General features: G+C 36.5%; 2 protein-coding genes across 3 annotated transcripts; one reads left to right on the plus strand and one right to left on the minus strand.

The window, feature by feature from the left end:
* Positions 1–4664: 4664 nt before the first annotated feature.
* LOC126812250 (serine/arginine-rich splicing factor 2) lies at positions 4665–9246 on the minus strand. Of its 2 annotated transcripts, XR_007675868.2 has the most exons (3): positions 8742–9246; positions 7883–8187; positions 4665–7559 (listed from the first exon to the last, which is right to left on the minus strand). XR_007675868.2 is itself a non-coding variant. In XM_050538542.2 (2 exons), exons 1-2 carry the CDS (start codon positions 9116–9118, stop codon positions 7977–7979), a joined length of 588 nt encoding a protein of 195 aa, XP_050394499.1. In that variant the 5' UTR covers positions 9119–9246; the 3' UTR covers positions 7581–7976. The 2 variants fall into 2 exon arrangements, 1 of the variants encoding a protein (XP_050394499.1); XM_050538542.2 differs by lacking the exon at positions 4665–7559 and having other exon boundaries at positions 7581–8187.
* A 480-nt stretch (positions 9247–9726) lies between these two features.
* LOC126812237 (UNC93-like protein MFSD11) lies at positions 9727–26979 on the plus strand. The gene is made up of 14 exons (XM_050538522.2): positions 9727–9871; positions 14352–14416; positions 16153–16260; positions 17857–17936; positions 18817–18913; positions 19429–19611; positions 20267–20307; positions 21139–21204; positions 21457–21582; positions 22335–22503; positions 22757–22820; positions 24035–24106; positions 24449–24639; positions 25079–26979. Exons 1-13 carry the CDS (start codon positions 9776–9778, stop codon positions 24605–24607), a joined length of 1326 nt encoding a protein of 441 aa, XP_050394479.1. The 5' UTR covers positions 9727–9775; the 3' UTR covers positions 24608–24639; positions 25079–26979.
* The last annotated feature ends 194 nt before the right edge of the window (positions 26980–27173 follow it).

Below are 27173 nucleotides of genomic sequence, written 5' to 3' on the forward strand. Positions count from 1 at the left end.
TAATCTCAATATTTAGGAGAGCGATTTAGCTAATTTGCAGGAGTCTTTAATGACTCCTTCGAAGGAAAGCCGACGTGCGTCGAGAGGAGCAGGAGCGAAATCTCCCCTTAAACGTGAAGGACTGATATACTATTCGAGGCTTTGCAATTTATGTTCAGTTGCATATTTTCAACACATATCATCACAGTTTGGATGGAAATAAGTAATTATTTAAATTATGTTACAAATAGTGACTAGTGGAACACTGAAATCTTAATCGTATCTCACCGAACAGTTTTTCTGTATGTTCGAGTGACAAATAATCATGTACGTGATTCTGGTTCGTCGGCCATTTTAAAATGAATAGAAATTTCGCATTACATAGCAGTTGGGTTTAATCAAATCATATAATTATGCGGCAAGGTTTCACCTTTATTCTAAAGGGAATTGGTTTTATGTTAAAGGCTCAATACCACTCTTCTTGTAACTGAATAATATGCCCCAATCTTTATTCTGGTCAACAAATTGTACTAGTTTACAATATTCCAATTAATTGATGATACACATTTTTATCTTAACACTCCTAATTTAAAAAATTGGAAAAATTCAACTGAATGATTCAACTGAATGATTTGAAAAGCCTAACGTAAACCTTTTCAACTGTGACTTGGATTTTAAAATATTTTCGAACCCTCTGGACAAGTAAAATAGGATTTAATGGATAATTTACACAACAGGTAGGACAATTAAACATCTAATACTTAGAATAAGGCTATTATCTATTTTCTGGAGCTGTCAAGCCAACAAGAGTGTTATTGTCCCTTTATAAGCTATGTGCAGTACAGTTGGTTAGAGTAATCGGAAATTAAGGGAGTTATAGGCTAGTAACTTTTTGGAAGTCAAATGACTACAAAACTTGCTCAAAGGAAGACCTTAGAGCGATCCACGGCTGTGGCTGGAGCAAGAGGGAAGACATCAGTAGTACGTCGAACCATTTTTACCGGAAATGCAGTCTGGCAGAATTTCGGGCACTGATCGTCGAGATAAATAGATCTGACCAGATACCGCCTGACGAGGGGGGTTGGGATGGCCTAGTGGTCTAGAGTGTCACGCTTCGACCTCTAGCTGGCCGGTCACCTCTGGCTTGCGGCTGTGGTTTCGATCCCTGGTGTGAGCGTATGTGGCATGGAGATAGGGGCGCCTTCTCAACCTCGTGGGTTTACTCCGGATACTCCGGTTTCCTCCCACACGAAAGACCCCTGCGCGTGCGCTAAGATCATGAAAATAAAAAAAAGACAACTTGTCTGCGATATCACCTTCGGTGGAAGCGGACGTTAAACACTAACAACAACAACAACAACCGCCTGACGCCTAGTTTACCCGACCAGGGAGGAAATTGTCAAACGAACGGACTTGCGAATCTCAACGAAGCTCCCGAAACTTTGAAATACTGGTCTTATGGCAATGAACATACCTATCGTTTAAAGTGTGGTAGTTGAAAATTAAACAAAAACAGGTTGGGGAAACTGGGGCACAGTGGGGCAAAGCCCATAACTATTTTTTCTAAACAAGTGTCCGATCTAGAATATAATACTGAAATTTAGGAATGAAATGAAATGTGGTTTAACGTCCTACTGTTCTGCTCCGACTGGGCTTATGAAGACGGGCATGCGCCATACGGTGTGTTGAGGGAAATTTTACCCTGACAGCGATGCTACGGCCTATACTCTTATATCGAATTCCAACTACCAAGGGATCTTTAACGTGCACGCCAATGTGTACACGGGACCTCGGATTCTAGTCCCATCCAAATGACTAGACAGGTGTCCTTAAGTCGGGTCCTCCGTCCTGCACCACTGAATGGGAAACCATGCCGGGGAATCTCAATGATGAATACTGAAAGGAAGATATATTAGAAGAAAACTGTTATATTTATTTTCAAGGGCATTCCGTAATGGATATAGAGAATTTCCTACCAGTCTATTTTTATATCAAAAAAATATCAACACAAGTTGATAAAGTAACAAAAACGAGGCTCTGCCGAGTTTTTTTTACTTTATTAACGAGTGTTGATATTTTTTGATATCCAAAAAGACGAGTAGGTGATTTTATTTATCATCCAATCCCTTCTAAGGAGATATCGCAGTAGATTATGAAATATACCACACAAGCGATATCTACTGTAGAATGTATTATTGGGTGATAAAAAGCACTAAGTCTGAGGCTATGCTGGGGAAAGAAAGAGTCGAAGAAAGAGATCGAGATGACAGAAACCCCCAAGGCCGAGGTTTTCTTTCCGATCCAGCCTAACCGAAAACGAGTGCATTATCTAACTTATAAACCGAAAATAAATTTTAATAGAAGAAAACTAAGGAATTCTGCAAGTTATTCCAGGCATAGAAAAACCGGGAAAGATCAAAGAAATTTACCGTTACAGTTCACTGGTTTACAATTTGTATCAATCTGTGTCGAGAGAAACAACGTCTTTTTGTTCGTTAAAATTTTGATTACTGTTTTCTTTTTAGCAATAGTCCATGCAGGTTTAGAGGTGTCGTCGCTGTTAGCAACATAATTATATGTGTGTAATTTCATAAATTGGTTTTATTGATATAATTATTTTGTGTATAAAACCTGCACGGCGTGAAGGTGGATTGGGTGGTATCGGTTATCTTGGGATGAGTTGTCTTTTAACTTGGGATGAGTTGTCAGGTATTCGGTGGGAAATGAAATGGGGTTTAACGTCCTTTTGTTCTGCTCCTATACTGGGCTAATGAAGACAGGCATACGCCATACAGTGTGCTATGAGGGAAATTTTGCCCGGGCAGCGGCACTCTCGCCTACTCTTATATCGAATTCCAACTGCCAAGGGATCTTTTACGTGCATTCCAATGTATACACGGGACCTTGGTTTTTTGTCTCATCCGAAGGACTAGACAGCTGTCCTTGTCAGGCCCTCCGTCCTGGTATTCGGTGGGACATACTATCCCACTCTTAAACCATCATTTTTTTTTTTAACTCTGTAACATTTTAGAGCCACATCTTTAATTATTATAATTTTAGAAATATAACACGACTCGAAATGGGTGGGGGTGGGGAAGATTAGGGTCCCGTATTCCTATGTAAAATAATTTGTCTAAACTGGTGTACCACTGCGAACCGACCTCGGGTTGTCTCGGACAATTATTAATAACTTTTCTTTTCGCATATCCTGAATTATAAACTTCGGACAATTATTTGTAACTTTTCTTTTCGCATATCCTGAATTATAAACTAACATTATACGCCGTGCATTTCGTGCTGCATCAACCCAAGTCGTTTTTCTATTGTATGCGGTATATAATGGGTACAAGGTCATTTGTTTTACATTTTTTTTTTTTGCTTGGATATGTTGGAGATAACTCGGTAATGTTTTATCAAATGTTTCTAATCTAAACAAAAGTTAGTCATATTTTACGTGTGCATACTTTCTGTAGGACATATTTCAACTGAAAGTTTGAAACTTAGTATGCCTATATGTTGGCTATCTACATATACCAAACCTCGATTTATCTCATCAATTTGGATAGAAAGTCAATAGGTTAAGTTCATATTAAACAAAATGATATGTTATATTATTTAGTACCGGTATCATGGGCGTCACACATGGGGGGGGGGGGGGGGGAGGGGGCTGAATATACTTTGACCCCCCCCCCCCCAAATTTACATAGTGGGCCCTAACTCATATTTATTTACATCAAATATTAGGATTAGTTAAGATCTTATCTGTATAAAACCTGTACATATCCCAATATGGTTTACATTGCTAAAATAAAACACAAAGAGAATCATCCTGGAAACGTGTGAAGTGAAAAGTAACTGTGTTCCATAATTGTATTAGTGTGATGTTTTAGTTTAACCCCGTAAAATATGCCACAACAGTGTCTACAGAAGACTAAAACTTTAAATTTTCTTTATAGGGGTGGCGTCCCACACTCTCCCTATCGCGCTACATCGTGCAGCAGCCTCGTGCCTCCGGTGTCACAGATTAACATTTTATATAATTTCATTTGCGGACCCCCCCCCCCCCCCAAATATATATTTTACGACTCCGCCTCTGGCCGGTATACAGTACATGTATTTTGATTTGAAAACACGATGTAGATTAAACAAGCATTATGCAAGAGCTAAATCTGCCTATTGCAGGTCTTTCTTTAGGCCTGGATGTTATCTAAATTATTAATTAGATATTAATTAACTTATCCAGACCATAATCAACCATCGATACTATCGTTAGCCTGTGATATTTACTGGATTTGAATACATTTTGTGATGGATAATTTAACTTAATCAAAGTGATCAAGGGACATAACTCTGGGAGTAATTATCCAATATTGCTGAAAATTAATAGGATTCTTTGTCTGATGACCATAAACACTGTCTATAAATTAAAAGTCTATTGGATATTCACCACATTTCAGTGTGGGCTATAAAAATGGATAATCGTGACTTTGTTTATTGTCCTACCAACGTTAGTAACGACGATCAACACTATCCTAAAATTGAATCACTATCTTGGTTCAGAGTGAAGCAATTTGAAATTTTCAGCATATTCTGTTTCCATTATTTAACCATAATAATAGTGAGAACTGTCAGCTATATCTAATCTTACCTAATGGCCCATTTAATAGAAACCTGAACACCCTAGACAAGTTTTAACCGATTTATTTCAATTTAGTGTGAAGCACTGGAGGAGAGAGAGAGATGGGGTTTAACGTCCATTCAACACAAACTAGGTCATTTCGGGACTAACATATGGTTCAATTTTATTTCTATAATTCGCTTGCGCGTAGGTCTTTAGCAGTGGAAGGCAACCGGACGACTTGCAGAAAACCCTACTCCTCGTCACGTACAACTGGGGAATCAAGACCTCGCCAGTTGACTCAACGACAGACCTTATGATACAGCGCGCATGTGCTAACCATAGTGATTTTAAAATTGAATCGCTATCTCGATTCAGAATGAAGCAATTTGACCGAAGCATATGCCCTTTATATTATCTAGTTTTTAACTATCATAGTGAGAACTGCAAGCTCTTTATCTAATCTCCCATAGTGTATCTTTAATACACAATGAAGATTACTTAAATAGAACAGTATAATTTAAAACCACTCAGTGCTGCAATAAAAGAATCAAGTAATAACCAAAAATGTCCACTTCCTAAAGTCACATTTAATGCCAAATTATTCAATCACTCCTGCTCAACGTCATTGTGGAACGATGAAATGAAATGGGGTTTAATGTCCTACTGTTTTGCTCCGAACTGGGCTAATGAAGACGGGTATACGCCATACAGTGTGCTATGAGGGAAATTTTGCCCGAACAGCAGCACTACAGCCTACTCTTATATCGAATTCCAACTGTCAAGGGATCTTTTACGCGCACGCCAATGTGTACACGTTTTTTTGTCTCATCCGAATGACTAGACAGCTGTCCTTGTCAGGCCCTCAATCCTGCATCACTGATAAGGGGGAACCACGCCGGAAAATCTGGGTGAACTTTCTCGGCCAATGCAGGGATCGAACACCAGACCTCCAGGCTAGCAAGCCAGCGTCTTACCCACTGTGACCCCCCGTATCAATCTAAAGACAATCGAAATGATTATATATAGGCGTAAACACGGTGTATAAATATAAAATCAATCAGATGATAACTATTGTCTCCAAAGCATCCACAAGATTTTTCAAAGTAATCAAGGGCCATAACTGTTGACAGTAATTATCAGAAATTGTTGAAAATCAATCGGTTTCTTCATCTGATGACCTCAAACACTGTATAAATTTATAAAGTCAATAGGATATTAACTTTAGCCTCTAGAGTGTCCACAAGCAATTAAGGACGGACGGGGGCAACAACAATATACGACCACATTTCAATCGGATATTAACTTAAGCCTCTAGGGCATCCACAAGTGATCAAGGGCCATAACTCTGGCAGTAATTATCAGAAATCGTTGAAAATAAATACACTTCTTTGTCTGATGACCTTAAACACTGTGTATGAATTTAAAGTAAATCGGATATTAACTTTAGCCTCTAGAGTGTCCATAAGATTTGTCAAAGTGATCAAGGGCCATAACTCTGGCAGCAATTAGAGGAAAATCGCTGAAAGTCAATAGGATCTGCATCTCATGACCTTAAACACTGTATAAATTTAGCCACAAGATTTTTTAAAGTGATCAAGGACCATAACTCTGCCAGTAATTATCGGAAATCGGTGAAAATCAATAGGATTCTCTGTCTCATGACCTTAAACACTGTGTATAAATATAAAGTCAATCCGATATTAACTTTAGCCTATAGAGCGTCCACAAGATTTTTCAAAGTGATCAAGGGCCATAACTCTGGCAGTAGTTATTGGAAATCAGTGAAAATCTATAGGCTTCTTCGTCTCATGATCTTAAACACTGTGTATAAATTTAATGTCAATCGGATTGTGCGAGAAATCTGGACAAACTAGATCATTTCGATTTAAGAGTAGGTCATAGCGCCACTGTCCAAGCAATATTTCCCTCATAGCACAATGTATGGTGTATGCCCGTTTTCATTAATCCAGCCAGAGCAGAGAGAAATGGTGTTTAAGGTCCACTCAACACAAACTAGGTCATTTCAGGACAAAAACATGGATCAATTTTATTTCAATAATTCACTTGTGCAAAGGGGTCTTTAGCAGTGGAAGGAACAGGAGGACCAGGAGAAAACCCACGAGGTTGGACATTCGACCCTACTCCTTGTCATATACAACCTGAGAATCGAAACCACGCCAGCTGACTCAATGACAGACTTTAAGTTACAACGCTCTTGCGCTAACCATCCCCCTGAACTAATAAGAGAGAACTAGGATCGAAATCCTGATGAACATTCTAGGCCGACACAGGGATCAAACACAAGACCTCCAGGTTAGTGAGCCAACGTCTTGGTCACTGAGCCATCGTAGGCCCCTACTGTGGATCAATCAGGTGCTAACTTTAGTCACTAGAGCTCATGAATCACATTCTATTCGAAATCAAAGTGGGATGACAATATATATGATCAAATTTCAATGAAATTTTTTTTAGTTGATTGTGCTACTACGTTCTTTTGATTCTCTTTGACACCCAATTAATTAGTCTCTTGTCACACCTAATTAAATTTTAAAATTTGATTACTGAACAACATGTCGAATGTTGCAGGGTACTCTTTATATTTTTTACTGACAGCACCCAAATCAAGGCAAGCATGACACAAACTAAACTCAACTAAACTCGACTTAACAGGCGATAGATCTGCTGACAAAGCGTATCTTTTTATGATTTTATAAAAAATTGAAATTCATGTAAAACCATCTTGACCGCTTTATGGGAAAAGTTGATCTCAAATGAAATAGATTCCCAAATGAAAATTTACAGGAATTCAGCAAAATCAGGAAAGACACTGCTAACAGGAAAACTGCTTCTGTTCAGCAACTGCCAACAAACAGGCCACAACAGGGAATAAACTGCAAGCAGTGGTCACCTCCGCTTACTATACAGCAAACAGCACAATTACCCGTTACTCAGCTCCTGACTGGGGAGACAAGAAAATATATAGGTTAATAAAAGATTTTTTATTTATTCAATGTTAAAATTGTCATTTCTTTATGATGTACGATGTTTATGGCAGTTTATGTAGCCATCATGAATATTACTCAAAATACTGATGATTGTTTTATCATTAAAGATAATAGAACATAAAACTTTAAAATTTTGCAATACTTTCAGTATTATATACATGTAGCATTCAATGCTAAAATCTATTCCCAAGTCAAAGGTAAATAAAATGTGCTCATGATGCCTATAAATATATACAAGTATTACTAGTGAATGTCTAGATCACAAAGCAATAGTAACCTGTTTCAACTGTTTTTATCTCTATAATAGAGAGCGTTATTCTTGTCCACATTTTCATACCAGTGGTTTACACAGGAAGCACTAACAGAACACTTTAATCAAATTCGGCATTATCCTTTGGAGATCTATCTGGGGATTTTGATGGTGACCGACTTCTCGACTGCCTTGGTTCACTCTTTGGTGTTCGACTCTTAGAACGACTGACACTTCTTGATCTTGACTTGCTCCGTGATCGGCTTCGTGATTTTGATCTGCTATGAGACCTTCGTCTCCTTGAATATCTGTCTCTGGATCTTGACCTAGATCTTAAAATTAAAAAAATAATTATTAATAGCTTTACAGAAAAAACATTCTACTGGATCACAATTTTGAGCCATTTTTCAACTATTCAACAAGTTATTTATTACACTTAAGCCCTGGTTACACTTAGCCGCAATAAGCGTGTCGTTCTCGACATGGTACCGGGCTGCAATAATTTTCAAGAAATTGACCCGTTTACAATACTCTAAAATAACCGGTCTCGGAACTGTGCCAAATGTGTAACTCTTCACAGAAAATTTAATTTCAGTCCCGATGCAAATTATCTGGATAAAAACAATTATGGGGGTTAATTTAGTTTGGGAATCATTCCTAGATCTGTCACTTCACACTTGTCAGTATCTGTTTTGATCTAGTTTATAATATTATTAGTTAAGAATTTAGTTTTTATTTTTAAACTAGGCTAATACTAATAGATTGATTATATTAATTCAAGGTCAACATTATCTTGGACTAGGCTAGCAGACTTGCAACAATTACACTGGAACGGAACAAAATCATGAACAACGGACTGGAATAGGCTGCTCTATGACGTACTGACCTAGATCTATTCCTTGAACGCCCGCCTCCACCACCACCACCATGCCCGCCGTAGTTATTTCTTCGGCGATCGTTGTAACCTCGTGAATTTGATGGTCTTCCATATCTAGCCATCTGAACCCGGAGCTCTCTTCCATCCATCATAGCACCATCCATAGCATCCATTGCATCTTCGGCGTCTCTTTTGTCATAAAATCTGACAAAGGCGAATCCTCTACTTTCTTTAGTGAAGCGATCGCGTGGGATATAAACATCTCCAACGTCGCCATATTTGTCAAATGATCTTCTTAGATCTTCTGGTCTGGTTCTGTAGGTTAAATTATCCACTTTTAGGGATGTCATCCCTTCTGTCTTAGGAGGTCCTCTTCCGTAACTCATAAGAAAGTCAATTCTTTACAATTTGAGCAAATCAAAAACGTTTTTTCTTCAAACATCTATGTCAATCTTGAAACCGCAGATACACGCTTACCATTTGGAGCGGCAAAGTGTCGCGAAAGGTTTTAACTCGGTGTATTCCGTAAGTCTTATCTGTCGTTGATTGGCTAGAATCATTTGCCTCTTCGCATTAATAATTATCTGACCAATGAAATTACAATGAATATCTCGGATTATTTCCGGAAGTACTCGGCGTATGATCAAGGCCGTGTTATGTTTGTTTAACGGCCAACACAATAATAGCTAATGTCCAAAACCCAGACAATAAATTATAAAACAGATGATAGTGGAGCACATATTAATTATGCCAACACTAGAAATCAAACTGTCAAAGCTCAAACTGCGAACACAATTATTGATTATTCTAAATTGTGTTATAATATCTAAGCTACTTTTAAAAAACACAAAAATCTGTTAGGCCTAATTAACTTAGAAAAATTAGAACATGATATAGAAGATTTAATTACGGGTATTCCAAATTCCTTAGCGCACAGCGCACCAGCTACGAAACCATCAAACCAAACACTGCCTAGAAAACTTTACAAAATCTCGTGACCATAAAAATGACAATAATGTCATGTGATAATATTGTTGTTCAAGATGGCGACGTGTGATATCAGATTGTACAATATTATCGTGCTTGGTGTCTCTTTTATGCTTATATTTACAGCATTCCAAACATGCTCAATGATAGAGGTATATAAAAGCTCCAAAAATATAATTTTAAAGATATTTCAGTCACCCCAAAAAACTTGTTAAAGCCAAAGACAATGTTGGTATCCACCAATTTTACTTGTGAATGTGATACGTAAAGACAATACCAAATATTATTTTTACATTGGATTAATTGAAAGAATCGGGAAGTGACACAAATAAAGTCAACCAGCTATTTTTTATACTGACTGAAGTAGAGAGCTGTAAACAGATAATTTTAAAATCACTGATAATTCTTGTGAAGTTAAAGAGTTGTGTATAGGATGCGAGATATCAGTTCGAAACTATCCCTAAAATTAATTTACTGTCATGTGATCAGAAAAACAGAGAAAAAGAGAAATAGTCCTTGCATAGATTACATATAGTAATATAGAAATGGTTCCACTACTGATCTCTTCTGTCTTACTCCAGCCACAGTAGTGGATCGTTTTAAGCAGTTCAAATGAGCAAGTTCTTTTTAATCAAATGACTAAAATAATGTTACTGACCTATAGCTTCCTTAATTTCCACATAACAGAGTTTAGTGCGACAATATTGTAGCTAATATTAATTCTGCTTCAACTATAAAGCCAAATGAATGCAATCTTTATTCCTTTACAAAAAAGTAATTGCAAATTGTGTAGGCTCCAGAGTGTATTTCAGCCTTGTTGTACATTTTTAAGCTAAATCAAAGATGTAATTTCTTTTAAGTGGGTATGATATTTTAGACACACTTTAAATAAATTAAAAACACTTATATGGATATACTACTTCTGAATTTATTAACATGCTACATTTCGATACACATGCAGATATCATTATCAAGCAAATAATGATTTATAACAAAAATGTGGTGCAATATATAATCGTTAATCTCTTATCGATTATTAGTTTGATCTGCTAAATTCAAATAATAATTTCTAATCGTTATCAATACATTACAATCTTTCAATTTGTTAATCCTTTGTAATTGTTTATCCATATTATGACTTCTCTCATCTTGTTATTTCTTAATTAAAGATTTATCTGTTACATGGTTTCCAATTGTTAACTATATATTGCACCACATTTTTGTTATAAATCATTATTTGCTTGATAACGATATCTGCATGTGTATCGAAACGTAGCATGTTAATAAATTCAGAAGTAGTATATCCATATAAGTGTTTTTAATTTGTGAAATCTACCTCTATATGTCTTATAAGGATTACACTTTAAATAAGTACAGTACACTGAATGAGTAGTAATTCAAGCTTCTGAAATCCAAGTTTTGATCATTGTTATGTATGAAATATCATATGCTTAGTCTTAGAGATGAGAAGTATCTGAAAACCAAGTTTTGATCATTGTCAAGTTATGTATGAAATAGCGTATGTTTAGAGATAAGAAATGAATATGAATTCATATTTGATGAATAAAGATCGGCCAATTATGGCTTTAGATTTAGAGCACAATCTGAATTGCAATATTTATAATCCATGTTGTGGAGACAGTGGTAACTTTTTATGAATAGTTTCGATCTGATATCTTCTCACAGTCTCATATATAACTGTATGTCTACACAGGAATATTGTCAATCAGGGACATTAACTTTTTCTTTTATTTTCGACATTTCCTGATTCTTTAAATCTTCTTTATGGATCAACTGTAGCAAAGATCTCCATGTTAAAGTAATATTTGGAATGTGTGTAACAAGTCCAATGTGAGGGGGTGGGGGTACCTACTATATTTCAGTACAAGAATATTTTCCAAAGGACACACTTTAGATAAAGAGCTGGCTATTCCTTGCTATAATAAATCAAAAGTAGATATTAGAAATGATTATATTGTATATTGAAGCTTTTAAGCATTTGCAAATGCAAAAAAAGCTTAATTTTAAATTCGCTTGTTGACAATTCATTAGCCCATAGTCAGAGCAGAACAGTAGGACGTTAAACCCCATTTCATTTGATATGGGAAAATGTCGCACATTACAGAATGAGTTGTCCACTGAGTAACATTGGCCACCCATATCATCCTAAAGGAATCCTTTGTTGTGTTATGTAACATAGATTAGTTAATGTCATGATAGATAGAAGTCTGTTGTTCCAACAAGGGCTTAATAGTTAATCCAAACACCCAAGATAAAATTGAATTAGAGGATTAATCTGTCAATGAAGCCAATTTTGACAACATTTACAATGAAGGATTAGTAATTAGAAAAGATTACAATGAAATGAACTAAGTTTGTTACTAATTACATTTTAGTGGTCGGTGTAATTCCAAACTGTCTGACATATTACAATGAAATGAACTAACATGTCATTAACTGTATTAATTATTTAATTTGCAATGTTGAGATTGATTTAAACACAATTTATTTCATAAATTGGATGGCCGAATGGTTAGCACGTGCACGCTGTATCATAAAGCCTGTCATTGAGTCAACTGGCGTGGTTTAGAATCCCCGGTTGTACGTGACAAGGAGTAGGGACCCCTACGCGCAAGCGAATTATTGAAATAAAATTAAACCATATGTTAGTCCCGAAATGACCTAGTTTGTGTCGAGTGGATGTTAAACTCCATTTCTCCCTTTCTCCCTCAATGCTAAAGACCCCTACTTGCAAGTGAATTATTGAAATAGAATTAAATCATATCATAGTTTGTGTGGAGTGGACGTTAAACCCCACTCTCTCTCTCTCTCTCTCTCTCTCTAATATATATATATACCCTCAGTTGAAAATTTTTAGTTAAAAATTCTACAAGTATATAATATAAACATAGGCATTTAACCATATTAATCGGTTAGAGACATTTAGTAACTGGATAGAGCAATAACATATAACATATGCTTATGGAAGAACAATTACAGTACTTAATTTATTTATGCAAACTTTCAAAGAGTTTTTTCTGAACATTTTTAATAATTGTTATCTGTAAGTATATGTTATAGTTTATTATTATACCATATATTTGATGTTTATGCCATAGTTTATTTAGTTGATATGAAAACATCATTATAATTCAAGGCACAAGTCTTGTCAACGGTGTATGAAATTCATACCTATTTTGTAAACCCTTCTGTATGTACATTCTATTCACTAAACCAGTAAATTCAATTGTCTTTCTTTTTTTGTCCCCCGCCTTTCGAAGAAAGCAGGGGACTATTAAAATGGGTTCGTCCGTCTGTCTGTCTGTCTGTCTGTCCGTCTGTCTGTCCTTCTGTCTGTCCGTCTGTCTGTCCGTCACACTTTTTGGGACACAATAACTCTCTTCCTAATTGAGCTAGAATGTTCAAACTTGGTGTATGTGTTTATTAGGTCAATGCCTTGATGGAGTTCGAAGATGAGCATTTTCCGCTTAGGGTAAGCAGAGATAAGCAATTTGATTGGTTGATGCTTTGGGACACGATAACTCTCTTCCTAATTGGGCTAGAATGTTCAAACTTGGTGTATGTGTTGATTAGGTCAATGCTTTGATGGAGTTCGAAGATGAGCATTTTCCGCTTAGGGTAAGCAGAGATAAGCAATTTGATTGGTTGATGCTTTGGGACACGATAACTTTTAATTGAGCTAGAATGTTCAAACTTGGTGTATGTGTTTATTAGGTCAATGCCTTGATGGAGTTCGAAGATGAGCATTTTCCGCTTAGGGTAAGCAGAGATAAGCAATTTGATTGGTTGATACTTTGGGGCACGATAACTCTCTTCCTAATTGAGCTAGAATGTTCAAACTTGGTGTATGTGTTGATTAGGTCAATGCCTTGATGGAGTTCGAAGATGAGCATTTTCAGCTTAGGGTAAGCAGAGATAAGCAATTTGATTGGTTGATGCTTTGGGACACGATAACTTTAGTTCTAATTAAGTGAGATTGATGAAACTTGGTGTATAGTTTCATTACAGTAATACCTTGACTAAGTTTGATAATGAGCATTTTCTGCTCAGGGTAAGCAGAGCGATACGCAATTTGATTGGTCGAGACTTTGGAAAACAATAACTCTCCTACTTTGATTGTCCCCCGCCTTTCGAAGAAAGCAGGGAACTATTAAAATGTGTTCGTCCGTCTGTCTGTTTGTCTGTCTGTCCGTTCCGCTTATGGTAAGCAGAGATAAACAATTTGATTGGTTGATCTTCGAATTGAGTAAATGTTCATGCTTATTGTCCCCCGCCTTTCGAAGAAAGCAGGGAACTATTAAAATGGGTTCGTCCGTCTGTCTGTTTGTCTGTCCGTTCCGCTTAGGGTAAGCAGAGATAAACAATTTGATTGGTTGATGCTTTGGGACACTATAACTTTAGTTCTAATTAAGTGAGAGTGATGAAACTTGGTGTATAGTTTCATTACAGTAATACCTTGACTAAGATCGATAATGAGCATTTTCTGCTCAGATTAAGCAGAGCGATAAGCAATTTGATTTGCTGAGACTTTGGAACACAATAACTCTCTAATTATTTTCCTATTTCGGCGGGGGACATCAGCCTCACTGTTGGCTTGTTTGTTTTAAATAGAAAACGGTACTGGACAGTGTTAAAGCAGATGGTAATGGCACTAATCCTGGAGATGGCTACACTAGGTATGTTTTTATATTGATCACCAGAATTAGACTTGAAATATTCAATCTTTATATGCTTGTCTTCATCAATAATATGTAAATACAAAATGAAATAGGGTTTAACATCCTACTGTTCTGTACCAACTTGGCTAATGAAGACAGTCATACGCCATACAGTGTGTTATGACAGCGGCACTACGGCCAGCTCTTAGTTTGAATTCCAACTGTCAATGGTTCATTTACGTGCACGCCAATGTATACACATGACTTTGTATTTTTCTATTTCATCTGAATGATTATTTATATGTTGTCCCTGGAAAGGTCCTCCATCCTGCATCAGGGGGAACCACGCCGAAAAATCCTGATGAACTTTTTCGACCAACAGCAAGATCGAACACATGACCCCAAGTTAGCAAGGCAATGTATTACTCACTGTGCCAACGTGGGGTTAGCACGTGCGAGCTGTATCATAAGATCTGTCATTGAATTAACTGGCGTGGTTTCGATTCCCCAGTTGTACGTGACAAGGAGTAGGATCGGCTGTCCACCTTCATGGCTTTTCTCTGTGTCCTCCGGTTGCCTCCCACTGCTAAAGACCCCTACGTGCAAGTGAATTATTGAAATAAAATTGAACCATGTGTTAGTCTCGAAATGACCTAGTATGTGTCAAGTGGACATTAAACCCCATTTCTCTCTCTCTTTTTCTTGATTTTAGAATGATTTTATGATTTTCATAAACAGTGTTTTAATAATACTAGGTTCCCACTGCTATGCGATGTGTTACGATATTATTGTTCATAATGAGTCCAAAATCTTGTACGTGCAGATATGTTCAGATACGTTTCGATACAATCAACACTTATATGATATGACCCGATAGGATCACCACGATAACCCCACAATTAAAACCACAATTTCACTCGTAGTGCGAATCATGATAATGGAAACCTAGCGTAACTAAGCGAAGGCAACATTATCCAGGTATAAATTTTACAAAGTTACAGTACACTAGTTCATAGAAAGAAGAACACATTTAACAAATCAGGCAGTTTTATTTTATTAATGAAAAGATGTTGCTATTCTTTTTGTACCCTCAGGGTTGGATGGCCGAATGATTAGCATGTGCACGTTGTATCATAAGGTCTGTCATTGAGTCAACTGGTGTGGTGTTGATTCCCCAGTTGTATGTGACAAGGAGTAGGGTCGCATGTCCAACCTCGTGGGTTTTCTCCTGGTCCTCCGGTTCCCTCCCACTGCTAAAGACCCCTACGCGCAAGCGAATTATTGAAATAAAATTGAAGCATATGTTAGTCCCGAAATGACCTAGTTTGTGTTGAGTGGATGCTAAACTCCATCTCAATCTCCATTTTTGTACCCTCAAGTGAATCACAGAAGTCCATTTTAATTGAAAGTTTAGTAGAGTTTTATGTTATCAAAATTTTGACCCCATGTATGCTGTATTTTTGCTATTCTCATCTAAATGACAAGTGGTTCTAGAAAGAAATGATGCTTAACATTTAGTCCAAACTTTACTTAGGTCATTTTGAAAGTAACATATGCTAATTTGTTATTTATATAGTTTACGTGTGCAATGTCGGGGGGAAAGTTTGCCCAGATAGCACCGTTTCCATGAACTCTTTTCTGAATTCCAACTGCCAAAGAATATTTTATCTACACCACCAAAGAAATTAGTAGATTGATAACTTTTTAAATGAGTTGAAAATGTCTCTTTTAACAAAAATCTTCTTTTATTACAGTCTGTGTATTATCTATGCTGTGTTCTCAGCATCTAATTGGGCAGCACCATCTGTTGTCAATTTTGCTGGACCAAAGATATCTATGATAATTGGTGGTATTATGTACTTGTAAGTTTAAAAATATTTTCCTTCTATTAAATTATAATTAAAGTGAGAACCAATCAGTATAGATACATAGACATGGTATGGTATATCCAACCTGAAGAAAATACAGTTTAACGTTATGCAATAATGCAGTTAAAAGTTATAATTAATATAAAGTCTTATGCAATTGAAGACAAATGTATATGGAGTTTTTTATTTCATAAAGAAATATACATAAAGCTTGATACGGCTAAATATCGGTAATTATTATAACTGTAAACAGTAGAGTTTGGCCCAGTTACTGGAGATCGCAGATGTATTTGAGTCACGTATGGTATATGGCACATGTTTCACAAGGTGCTGGAGAAGGGTGTGCCTATACCATGCACTTTTATTATTTTCCTGAACCACCTCTGCCAAACTCGCCTGCGCCTTATCTACGCATGCGCCTAATACACCGAAAAATATGGTAATACTGTGTAATTCAACACGGCGCCCGAAGTGTTTCAATCTGATTAAAACACAGATCCAATTTTGTTTTGTTTTTTTATAGTTCAGAATTTTGTTTTACTTGTCTGTCTTCACAACACTAGGATCTAGAAGATTGTTATATAACCCGCATTCTGGATGATGTGAGGGATTAGCCAATGAAACGGTCTGCTGCAGCGAGTTCTTGGTGTGCGATGCACGGAACTGTGGGTACCCTACTAGAAACATCAACGCTGATTTGTTAATCAAATATCCAACGTCATAGGGTCAAATGTCACTCGTATGACCAGACACGACCTTCCACTACAACCGGTCAGATTTTCATGTAGTGTAGGCCATCGAAAGTATAAAAAAATAAAACGAAATATAGATCCAGGCCACGAAATTTCACGCGAATGATACAAATCGGTTACATGCAGTCGCGACAGCTCAAAAACACGTGACCGATTTCCTGGTTACGCAAATTGAAATATCGGTTACGTTAACAAATTTCATTAACATTTATTCACATTTGATCAATTTTTATACAGCATGACTTTGTGACACAGGTCTAAATTATTTGTATTATAGCACAAACTCCAATCATTCATTCTTGGCATTTCATTTCTCCATCTTACTGGTACTTTGACACGTGGCTAAGTGGGTAAGACGCTGGCTCACTAGCCTGGAGGTCGATTGTTCGATCCCTGCATTGGCCGAGAAAGTTCATCCAGATTTTCCGGCGTGGTTTCCCCTTGTCAGTGATGCAGGACGGAGGGCCTGACAAGGACAGCTGTCTAGTCGTTCGGATGGTACGAAAAACCGAGGTCCCGTGTAGACATTGGCGTGCACGTAAAAGATCTCTTGGCAGTTGGAATTCGATCTAAGAGTAGCCCATAGTGCCGCTGCCCGGGCAAAATTTCCCTCATAGCACACTGTATGGCGTATGCTCGTCTTCATTAGCTCAGGTTAGGAGCAGAACAGTAAGACGTTAAACCCCATTTCATTTCATTTCGGTACTTTGACACATATTTTGACATCACGTATTGACCAGTATTGATCACGTATTGATCTGTATTTTAATCAGATTGATCTATCTATCAAATTACATCCATTAATAGTCTAATAATTGTTTTTATTACTTCGTTTCAGTTTATTTATTTTATCATTTTTAAAACCGATGGAATGGTCGTTATATTTAGGATCAGTTTTAGTGGGTTTCGGAGCTGCTAGTAAGTAATTATGTTATATATAATACTTTCTTTACATTCGTGGTAGAATATTATTTTCCCTCCTGCTGCCCATGAGATCTGCCACACTGATCCCTTTCTGCCAAAATTGCAGTGCCACAAATTTGCAGTGCCATAATGCAGTAACCTTCAACCGTTAAAATATACCTAATAATTTGTGATCTTATGTGTATTGTAAAGCAATTAAATTATCCAAAATTTGACCCCTTTCATAACCTCCAAATCAAAATTGTCCGCTCTTGAATACAGACACTATCCAGCTCGTGCATTTCAATGAAATACGTCACGAGAGTCCAATATTTCAACTAAATAATGTACACTAGGCGCATTGCCCTTGCCATTATTTGAAATAATGGTACGCCAACATCAAAGGATGACGTCGCATTTGTATTTTAAGTGTGGTTTAATGATCGATAGCGAGACATTAAGTAATATATTGAAACAACACATACAACACTCGCTCGTGCTTTACAATGAAATAGGTCACACGGTTCCAAAATTTCAACTAGTATAAATAATGTACACTTTGCTCATACCATTATTTAAAATAATGGTACGCCAACATCAAAGGATGACTTCACTTCAAAATTTCAACTAGTATAAATAATATAGGCTTGGCACATTGCCTATACCATTATTTGAAATAATGGTATGCCAACATCAAAGGATAACGTCACATCTGTATTTTAATTATTGTTGACTCAGTTTATACTTTGTTCAGTATGAGATTAATTAGGCAAAAAAAAATTTAAAAAATGGAATAAATGGCGAAAAGAAATAAGTCTCTTTTTTTACTTTGTTGCTGGTGCAAATTTATGATTGCTTCACATAGATAACTACGATATGTAATTTTATTTTACAGTTCTGTGGACGGGACAGGGAAACTTTTTAACAATCAACTCAGATTCAGAAACAGTTTCAAGAAATAGTGGAATTTTTTGGGCACTTCTTCAATGCAGGTGAAAATATAATGAAGATGCTATTCTTGATGGTATACATTTGTATTAAATATACCAAAATCCGACACAACTTGAAATATTTATCGACATGCGACTTGCGAATTATGACAACTCTCGTCATGCAAGAGCTGAGGACTCAAGTTGTGGTGTGGAGGATATTTGATGAACTGGTGACTTAAACAGGATTTGGTCTTTGTGAAAACATCAACCTCGTGGGTTTTCTCCAAGTCTTCTGGTTTCCTCCCACTGTTAAAGACCCCTACATGCAAGCGAATTATTGAAATAAAAATTATGTTAGTCCCGAAATGACCTAGTTTGTATCAGTGGACTTAAACCTCTCTCTCTCTCTCTCTCTCTCTCTCTCTCTCTCTCTCTCTCTCTCTGTTTAAATGCACATTTACTTGTATGCATGCTGTCGTAAATGCAATAAATATCTTATCTTTTCTTATCTTATATCATTCCTAATATTTTCATTTTATTTGATATAATATTGCCATATTTCTTTATATTTTCAGTTTACTGTTTGGAAATATGTACAGTTATTTTGTATTTAAGGGAAAATCCCACATTTCATCTACAGATAGAACTGATTTATTTATTGGTCTGAGTTCTGCTGCTCTGGCAGGAATTTTATCATTACTTCTACTTAGAAAAAAAAGGAACACTGACAGTGAAAATCTGGTTAATCTTAATTCAAGGTTGGTGCCCATATTTTGTGATTTATTTTCTAATGAAACAAATTATTTTTATTTAAAAAATAATCAACAGAATACCATTTAAATGTGAAGTTCAGCCCCCAATTCAGTCTCAGCTCCCAGAGATAAGTTTACCCTTTGTTTATCTCTGGGAAAACTCGCCAGCCATATGTCAGCCATTTTGAATGTCACATGATATATCCTTCTGTAGGATGTTTCACAATGATCCAAGATGGTGGCTCAAACTTGCGCACTAAAAATAGTTCGCAGTAAATCATCAAATCGGCTGTTTTCGAATGAACTTGTGATGTTAAGATGTGGAAAACGTTCCAAGGTTCATTAATATGTAACGCATGCATCAAATCGATGCCTAATTGTCGAGAAATCGGCAGCATTTCATTCAAACAAATCCAGCCAGTCAGGAGCCACTGGAGGCGGAGCTTAGGAACCGATTTAAGACTGGTTAATGGCCTGTGAGTTGTCCCAGAGATTAACGAGGAGAAAACTGATAAACGAGGGGTAAACTTATATCTGGGAACCAAGATTGCCTACAAATGTCACTGGAGCCAGACTGCAACATTTGTATAGTGTATTCAGCAAATGGACTGTTCACCGTGTACAAAATACAAAATAATTTTATATTAATGTACATTTACAGCGGTACAACAGAACCATCCGACTCACCTCTTCAAGCTCTTAGTAAGATTTTACAATAATATTTTTTATTCCTAAAGTAATAAGTTGTAATATAACTATACCTAAGCGGATGTATAAATCTGCCACCTAAGCCCCAATATACTTCTTTGACAAAATGACGTTACCTGTTTAAGGTGATGGAGCAAGATGATAAGATTTTACAATAATGTACCTAATAGTAAGTGCAGGGTGACTGCACCACACACAACAATTATACGATTACACAAAACAAATTTATGGACAAGACACAATACACATGGCCGAATGGTTAGCCTGTCCATGCTGTATCATAACGTCTGTCATTGAATCAACTGGCATGGTTTTAATTCCCCGGTTGTTTGTGACAAGGAATAGGGTCGCCTGTCCCACTGCTAAAGATCCCTACATGCAAGCGAATTATTGAAATAAAATGGAACCTTATGTTAGTCCCGAAATGACCTAGTTTGTGTTGAGTGAACGTTAAACCCCATTTCTCTCTCTCTCTCTCCATTTAGATGGTATAGATAATCTATCAGTATGGATGCCAACTCACTGTCAGTACTTAATTACGAATCATTTAACGCTACGAAAATGGAGAATTCATCCAAGAATTAATTTTGATTTGTAATACTTAGCTTGACACACGTGGAAATCAAACAGTTCAGTATCAAAAGTAAAACGAGGCTGTCCGTCTAGGTTTTGAATGGTGTCACAAAATCAAATGACCAAATTAAACACTGGATCATCTGGGCTATGTTATCACTTGTCTCTCCATTAAAAAAAAATTCTTTATGAACACTCTACAGTTTAGTGTTCTTTATAGATTGCTTTCAAATTTATGATTTTTTTTTTTAGAACGTTCCTTTCAACTGTTAAAAACAAGAGAAATGTTGTTTCTTAGTGCTGCATTTGCCTATACAGGTAGGTTTATTAATATGGGGAGTAGGGTCGCCTGTCCAACGTCTTGGGTTTTCTCCGGGTCCTCCGGTTTCCTCCCACTGCTAAAGACCCCTACGCACAAGCGAATTATTGAAATAAAATTGAACCATATCTCTCTCTCTCTTTCTCTCTCTCCCGTCCCTAGCAACAGAAGTTTTTTTCTCACATGTGTGAGGTTTCAAATGTGCCAAGATATGTCTACATAAATTTAATATTGTCCTATTGTTTTTAAAGGTTTAGAGTTAACATTTTTTAGTGGTGTATATGGAGCTAGTATTTCACATGATCAACATTTTGGGGCAGACAGAAATGGTCTCCTAGGACTGTCTGGGATATTAATAGGTGTAGGAGAAATTCTAGGTAAGATTTGATTTCATGAAATGAAATGGGGTTTAATGTTCTACTTCAACAGGGGAGTCACAATGGCTAAGTGAGTATGCTGCTGGCTCGCTAGTCTGGAGGTCCGGGTTCGATCCTGGTGCTAGCCGAGAAAGTTCATCAGGATTTTCCCGCGTGGTTTCCCCTTGTCAGTGGGGCAGGAAGGAGGTGCTGTTAAGGACAGCTGTCTATTCGTTGTTTAGATTGTGCGTGCTGTATCATAAGGTCTGTCATTGAGTCAATTGGCGTGTGCACTGTATCATAAGGTCTGTCATTGAGTCAACTGGTGTGTGCACTGTATCATAAGGTCTGTCATTGAGTCAACTGGCGTGGTTTCGATTCCCCGGTTGTACATTACAAGAAGTAGGGGCACCTATCCAACCTCGTGGGATTTCTCTGGGTCCTCTGCTTTCCTCCCACCGCTAATGACCCCTACGCGCAAGTGAATTATCGAAATAAAATTGAACCATATGTTAGTCCCAAAATGACCTAGTTTGTGTCGAATGGATGTTAAACCCTATTTCTCTCTCTCTCTCTCTCTCTCTTTGAAATTAACTCAGTAGCAAAAGGGTCAAGGTGATTAAAACACAGATCCTATTTTGTTTCGTTTTTATAGTTCAAAATTTTGTTGTCTTTACTACACTAGGATCTGGAAGAGTTGTTATCGTTATCGTGTTCTGAATAATCAGATTGCAAAATAGTTTAAAACTTTGTGATAATTTCTATATTTTCAGGTGGTGCCATGTTTGGCCTGTTTGGAAAAAGAACCAATAAACATGGAAGAGATCCTATTGTATTAATGGGTTATTTAGTTCACATGACAGCCTTTTATTTGATATTCATCAACATACCACAGAATGCACCAAGTGTAGAAACAAACGATTTTACTTATGTAATGTCCAAGTAAGACCAAGTTTTTGTTGATGTTTTGTTTTACTAAGCAAAAAAAGGGTTGAGGCCGCCCAAGTTTTGATTTGTCATTTGTCATTGATTCCATAATGTAGTAAGGTTTTTGAACGTTATTAATTTAACATGGTGCCCAAGGGGTTTCAATCTGATTAAAACACAGATCCTATTTCAGTAAATTTTTATAGTTGAAAATTTTGTTTTACTTGTCTATACTACACTAATTTATTTGATTATTGTTTTCTAATAGTAAAGTTGTAGCCTTGTTATGTAGTTTCTTCTTGGGATTTGGTGATAGCTGTTTCAATACCCAGGTATGTTTATTTGTCATATTCATTTTTCAGAAAATATCAAATTTTATACAGCTTAATTCATGCTAAAATATATTCAAATTAATTATTTAACATTTAATTAAGAAAACAAATTCAAAATATCAGCCTAGATAATTCCCGTGCTAAAAAGAAGCCAATCAAGTAGGTTCAGCGAAACTTAAGAATGACGATGGCTTGTTTAAAAAGGATATAGATGAAACGGCCAAAGGAAATGAAATGAAATGGGGTTTAACATCCTACTGTTTTGTTCCGAACTGGGCTAATGAAGACGGGCATACACCATACAGTGTGCTATGAGGGAAATTTTGCCCGGACAGCGGCACTACGGGCCTACTCTTATATCGAATTCCAACTGCCAAGGGATCTTTAACGTGCACGCTAATGTGTACACGGGACCTCGGGTTTTTCGTCCCATACGAACGACTAGACAGCTTTCCTTGTCAGCCCCTCCGTCCTGCATCACTAACAAGGGAGAACCACACCGGAAATCTGGATGAACTTTCTCGGCCAATGCAGGGATCGAACACCCGACCTCCAGGCTAGTGAGCCAGTGCCTTACCCACTTAGCCACATGATCCCCAACGGCCAAAGGAATATAGCTGTTATTCAAAATGACCCTAAAAAATCAAAAACGATGTTATTTGATAAGAATTCAGTGTTATATATTTAGGGGGAGCGATGGTGGCTAAGTAGGTAAGACGCTGGCTTGCTAGCCTGGAGGTCACGTGTCTGATTCCTGCATTGGCCAAGAAAATTCATCAGGATTTTCCAACATGGTTTCCCCTTGTCCTTGGTGCATGGACAGATGTAGTCTTTCGCATGAGACGAAAAAAAAACTGAGGTCCCCTGTATACATTGGCGTGCTCGTAAAAGATTCCCTGGTAGTCGGAATTCGATATAAGAGCAGGCTACTCATTTTCAGAATTAATCAGTCAAAATTTTAACTGGACTCAAGTACAAATTAGATAATTTGGGGTGATTTTAAATTTTTAAATTATTTTTACAAATTTTTAAACAACGGTTTGATATTGAATGAATGTGAAAGAAATTAGTGCTAAATACACAAGATTAAATGATACCCTGGTTATTGTAATATTAGTTTGCAAGGGATTGACTGAGACTAAGTTTTTTAAGTGACATGCAGATAGTTTTATAGATTGATATATATAAAAAGAACTTATATTATCATTTTTCAGCTGTATTCAATGTTGGGTTATATGTTTCCTGAAGACAGTTCACCAGCATTTGCTTTATTTAAATTCGTTCAGGTAATGAATATATTTAACAAAATCTTTTACTAAAACAATAGCAGTTTTTTCAGTCTTATACAAAATAAAACCAATTGTGAGCCACACAAAATTCCAGAAAAAATTTCATAACATAATTTCAAAGCACGTTCGTGCTCCAAGACACGTTATTTTAGGCCCTGATCTGGTTTCAACAGGAAATGTTCAATGGAGTTACTTGTTTCTGACAGGAAAATGAATGAATGGAAATCACCGAGGACATTTTTATTTTTAATTATTTGAAATTAACACAAGTGATGTGGCGGTAACTGAGAACCAGAAAATTTCTTTTATGTGACCTAGGTTTTTTTTTTATATTTTTAGTCAATTGCTGCTGCCATTGGTTTTGCCTACAGCAATGTTTTACTACTAGAATGGCAACTATTAATATTAGTCATATCCGGAACAGCTGGATGTATATGTTTCAATATCATAGAATGGCAGAACTCATGGGCAGTTAAAAGTGGCTATCAGACAATTTAACTTGATAATGTAAATAAAGTTTGAATAGTTTGGTAAGTAGGACTACTATTTTAACAATTTATAAGATTTTGTATAATGTTTATAGGAATTCGGGGGGTTGGATGGCCGAATGATTAGCAAGTGCATGCTGGATCAAGATTTGTCATTGAGTCAACTGGCGTGGTTTTGATTCCTTGGTTGTACATGACAAGGAGTAGGGTCGCTTGTCCAACCTCGTGGGTTTTCTCTGGGTCCTCCGGTTTCCTCCCACTGCTAAAGAACCCTACGCTCAGGCCAATTATTGAAATAAAATTGAACCATATGTTAGTCCCGAAATGACCTAATTTGTGTTGAGTGGACTTTAGCACACACACCCTCTCTCTCTCTCTCTCTCTTTCTCTCTCTCTCTCTCTCTCTCTCTCTCTCTCCCTTCATAAATGTGAATAATATGTCAATTCATATTGATATACACTTTACCCTGTTTTTCTGTAGGTAGAGAAAGACAGAAGAAGGAAGAAGTCGCTGGTCTGATGAATACTCCGCTAGTCCACCAAAAGACACTAATAAATAATCTATAAATTTAATATTTTAGTTTTATCTTAAAGATACATTATGGGAGATTAGATAAAGAGCTAGCAGTTCTCACTATAATAGTTAAAAACTAGATAATGTAAAAGGAATTTGCTGAAAATTCCAGTCAAATTGACCCACTATAAACTGAGAATTTAGCAATTGAATTTTCGGCTTAGCCTCGATCATCATTATTAAAGTCTGTACGATAAAAAACATAGTCTCAATTATCCATTTCATGATTTAATCATGAATGAAAGTTGAGCAGCAAATCAGATCATAATCCAGTAAATATTGCAGGCTAACGATGACATCAAGAGTTGATTATGGTCTGGATAAGTTAATTAATGTCTAATTAATAATTTATAAAACATTTAAGTCCTAAAGAAAGACCTGCAATAGACAGATTTAGCTCTTTCATAATGTATGTTTAAGGAAGATTATTCTAATACTCTTTTTTATTTGAATTGTATTAAATAAATATTCCAAATGTATCTAGCTAGCAATGTGCCACACTGTAAAGAAGGTATTAATGTGTAATTATATTTTGCTAAAACCAAGTATGTATATAAAATGTGCCACACTATCAAGTAGATATTAAATGTGTTATTATATTTTTCTAAAACCAAGTATGTATATAAAAAGACGATGTATTAACTTTTGAATAAGGAAAACCTTTTAATAAGGAAACTTTTTTATTTTTGTGTACATATCGTAGAATTAAAACAAATTACATGACTGTAAATCTGTCTGTTCTTAAAAGGGGAATTATGTAAGATATAGAGCTGGCCGTTCTGGCTATAATATTTCAAAAATAGATAATGTAAAATGAATATATTGAAAATTTACTTCAAATTACTTTATTACTATAGTTATCAATAATTATAGTTATAACAAGATGTGTACTGGTCATTCAAGACTTAGCTTCGCTCTCCATAAATTAAATCATAAAACGGCCAAACTGTTCTAATCTACTTAAAATCAGAGACATCCGATGGCATCAAGAGTTGATTATGGTCTTGTCATGTTTATAAATGTCTAATAAATAATTTAGATAACATTTCAGGTCTAAAGAAAGACCTGCAGTAGGCAGATTTAGCTCTTGTATAATGCATGTTTAAGCATGCTCATTGATGAATTTAGCTCTCAAGAGACAGAAATTATTATTAATATATGGGAATGATTCTGAGTGGTTAGGTGTTATAACCATTCGGAAGCCATGTTGGCTCACTAAGTCACCAGGAGGTCAGGGGTTCGATCCTGGTTTTGGTCGAGAATGTACGTCGTCATTTTCCATTGTGGTTTCCTAACTGCCCTACATTATACATCTCTCTCTCTCTCTCTCTCTCAATTTTAATCTATGCATAGTAATGATAGTCTATGCATTAATTAAATTTCTAAAGCGGTAGACACACACCTGAATGATTCGTCCGAATCAATCGGCGTCGAAATTCGCCTAGTGTGTCCACTGTCATTCGGCCAAATGATTCACCCGAATCAAACAGGTTTGATATATTCGACTGAATTATATTCGTCTGGTGTGTCTGCTTAGCCGAAGCATTCGGCCGAATGTAGAATTCATTAGCCAATCACCACTCATCATCCACTCATACCGAGAAGTCAGGTGATTGTTTGAAGACATAGACGCCGCCATGTTTAATCATGTGAGGTGAAAGGTGATGCAATCGACTGGTGAATCGGGCGAAGCATTCGACTAGTGTGTTTACCCATTCGGCCGTATAAAATTTGGCGCCGATTGATTCGGGTAATGTGTCCACTGCTTAAAATTTGAAGTTGATTTCAATGTTTAATTGTGTCTCATATTTGTACTCTATTTAAGCTCTACTTAAATCATTTATACAATATGTAAAACTGTGACATATTTATTGATAGATTAAACATATAAATGTACCAGTTAACATTTGTATTTCACTAGGGACCGGGTATCATTCAGATTTGATGAAAAAAGGAAAGAAACTGAGCCTACCATCTAGAATCTATGGGTTAGTTGTATTTT

The sequence above is a fragment of the Patella vulgata genome, chromosome 2 (assembly GCF_932274485.2).
Source record: "Patella vulgata chromosome 2, xgPatVulg1.2, whole genome shotgun sequence".
Taxonomy (NCBI): domain Eukaryota; kingdom Metazoa; phylum Mollusca; class Gastropoda; family Patellidae; genus Patella; species Patella vulgata.